The 1,689-nt window shown below is 47.2% G+C and overlaps 1 protein-coding gene across 1 annotated transcript; it reads right to left on the reverse strand.

Moving 5' to 3' along the window:
• Positions 1-1,287: 1,287 nt before the first annotated feature.
• Positions 1,288-1,437, reverse strand: Pmar_PMAR015139 (hypothetical protein; the record flags this gene model as incomplete). Its single annotated transcript, XM_002771389.1, has 1 exon — positions 1,288-1,437. A coding segment is annotated over one exon (150 nt), but the record flags the coding sequence as incomplete, so codon positions are not given.
• Between the last annotated feature and the right edge of the window lie 252 nt (positions 1,438-1,689).

Raw genomic sequence — 1,689 nt, forward strand, 5'->3', positions numbered from 1 at the left:
GGTAGTGATTGTCTAGTTCGCCGATGCGAGCGTGCGCTCACGACGGTCTAAGAGCTTCTTGGCGTTCCTTACACCCTTGAGTGATAATAAGCTTGAGGATGGAGGGACGACCGGAGTAGTCTACCGAGAGGACCGGGAGTCATTCTCAGCGACACAACATGAGGCTGAGCGGAATGCTGCCCACCTTTTTGACTCCTCTAGGAGATTCGACTCCATCACTCCAAGAGCGAACGTTGAATATGCTTTCACTGGGTCTGACATACTAACAATTCGATGAGGACAAGACGGAGATCTAGTATTCACCTTGAACTAATTCCATGTCCAGGGGCATTCTCCGCAATGTTTGAAAGGTCTAGGTCAGTGCGAACCATAGGTTTAGGCGGCTCACTTGAAGACATCGATTGAATGATAGACTGCTGAGCATCAAATGGATGAGCGAACCACAATAGGTGGATGAGACTAGGATCGAGTAGTGGCAAGTCGAGCTGGACCATGGCTGCCTGAGACGGGCAAAGCCAACTGCATTAAGACACTGTACAGTGTGATAATAGGAAGCAATCAGAAATTCAATGTAGCCTATGTTATTGGGATCGGTTCACTTCGTTGTAAAATTGAAGCAAGATAATCCCGTCTGGTTAAGCCGATAATATGATCACCATTGGTAATGCTACTGATACGAATCCTGACACTATCGATAAGATATTCTCCCAATACCACGGCGATACCAGCACACACCCCGTTTTTCTATTGCACGAGATTCACCCTGAGTCTTGGTTAATGGTCCATGACGACTCACCTCGGACAGAATCTTCTTGCACACCTCATCACCTTTTTGCGTAATCATTGCTGAGTCCTCATCGACGTGGTTGTGGCTTCCGATTGACGGCAGACTTGAGCGACGGGCACTGCCCTCACCACATCGTGCGGAGCAGTTCCCAAGAGAAATCAATTCAACCACTGTTGGAAAGGATGATTGATCAAACGTCTCCGAAAGACTCCTGAGTAAGTAATAATTCCACTAGGCCATTAAGCCACTTCTACTCACCTGAGCTTCTGCCTATCATCTCGTCTGATATGATACCACTCTCCTGATCGGGTCTTGAAAGTGTACGAAGGGAGGAGTATCCAACCATTATCGGCGATCCACAGAATAGCATCGGCGACGAGGTCCACTTCTTCCTGGGTCATTGTGAAGTGCACTCCAATTCGAACGAATCCAGGCTTGAAAATCTCGGATAATGTGCAGCCTTGAACATATTCAGAGCATTGGAGGAGAATGCAAATAACCTACCGACAGCTTCTTCGAACTTGGTGGCGTTTTCAGCACTGAGACCGAGAATGGTTTCCGCATACGGTCCAGCACAAGCGCAGCCACCCCTAGCTTGAATGCCAAACAAATCGTTTAGGACGGCCGCAACAAAGTTATAATGGAGGTATCTGAAGGATACAACTCCCAACTACTGCTATTCGTTGGTGAGTGATATCTTACAGGCCGTGTCCTGTGGAAGGATTGCTGTGATTATACAAGATATTGAAGGATAAAATACCAGCACAGTGAGAACGATCCTAAGACGATCGTCAAAAGCAATAGAACGGGTATAGCTTGCCTTGGGCCCGAGTATATGAATCTTGCTGTGGGACTGAAGCCTTTTATATAAATGATCGGCCATTTTATGTTCAGCAGCAGCA

This window comes from Perkinsus marinus (genome assembly GCF_000006405.1).
Source record: "Perkinsus marinus ATCC 50983 genomic scaffold scf_1104296962928, whole genome shotgun sequence".
Taxonomy (NCBI): Eukaryota; Perkinsozoa; order Perkinsida; family Perkinsidae; genus Perkinsus; species Perkinsus marinus.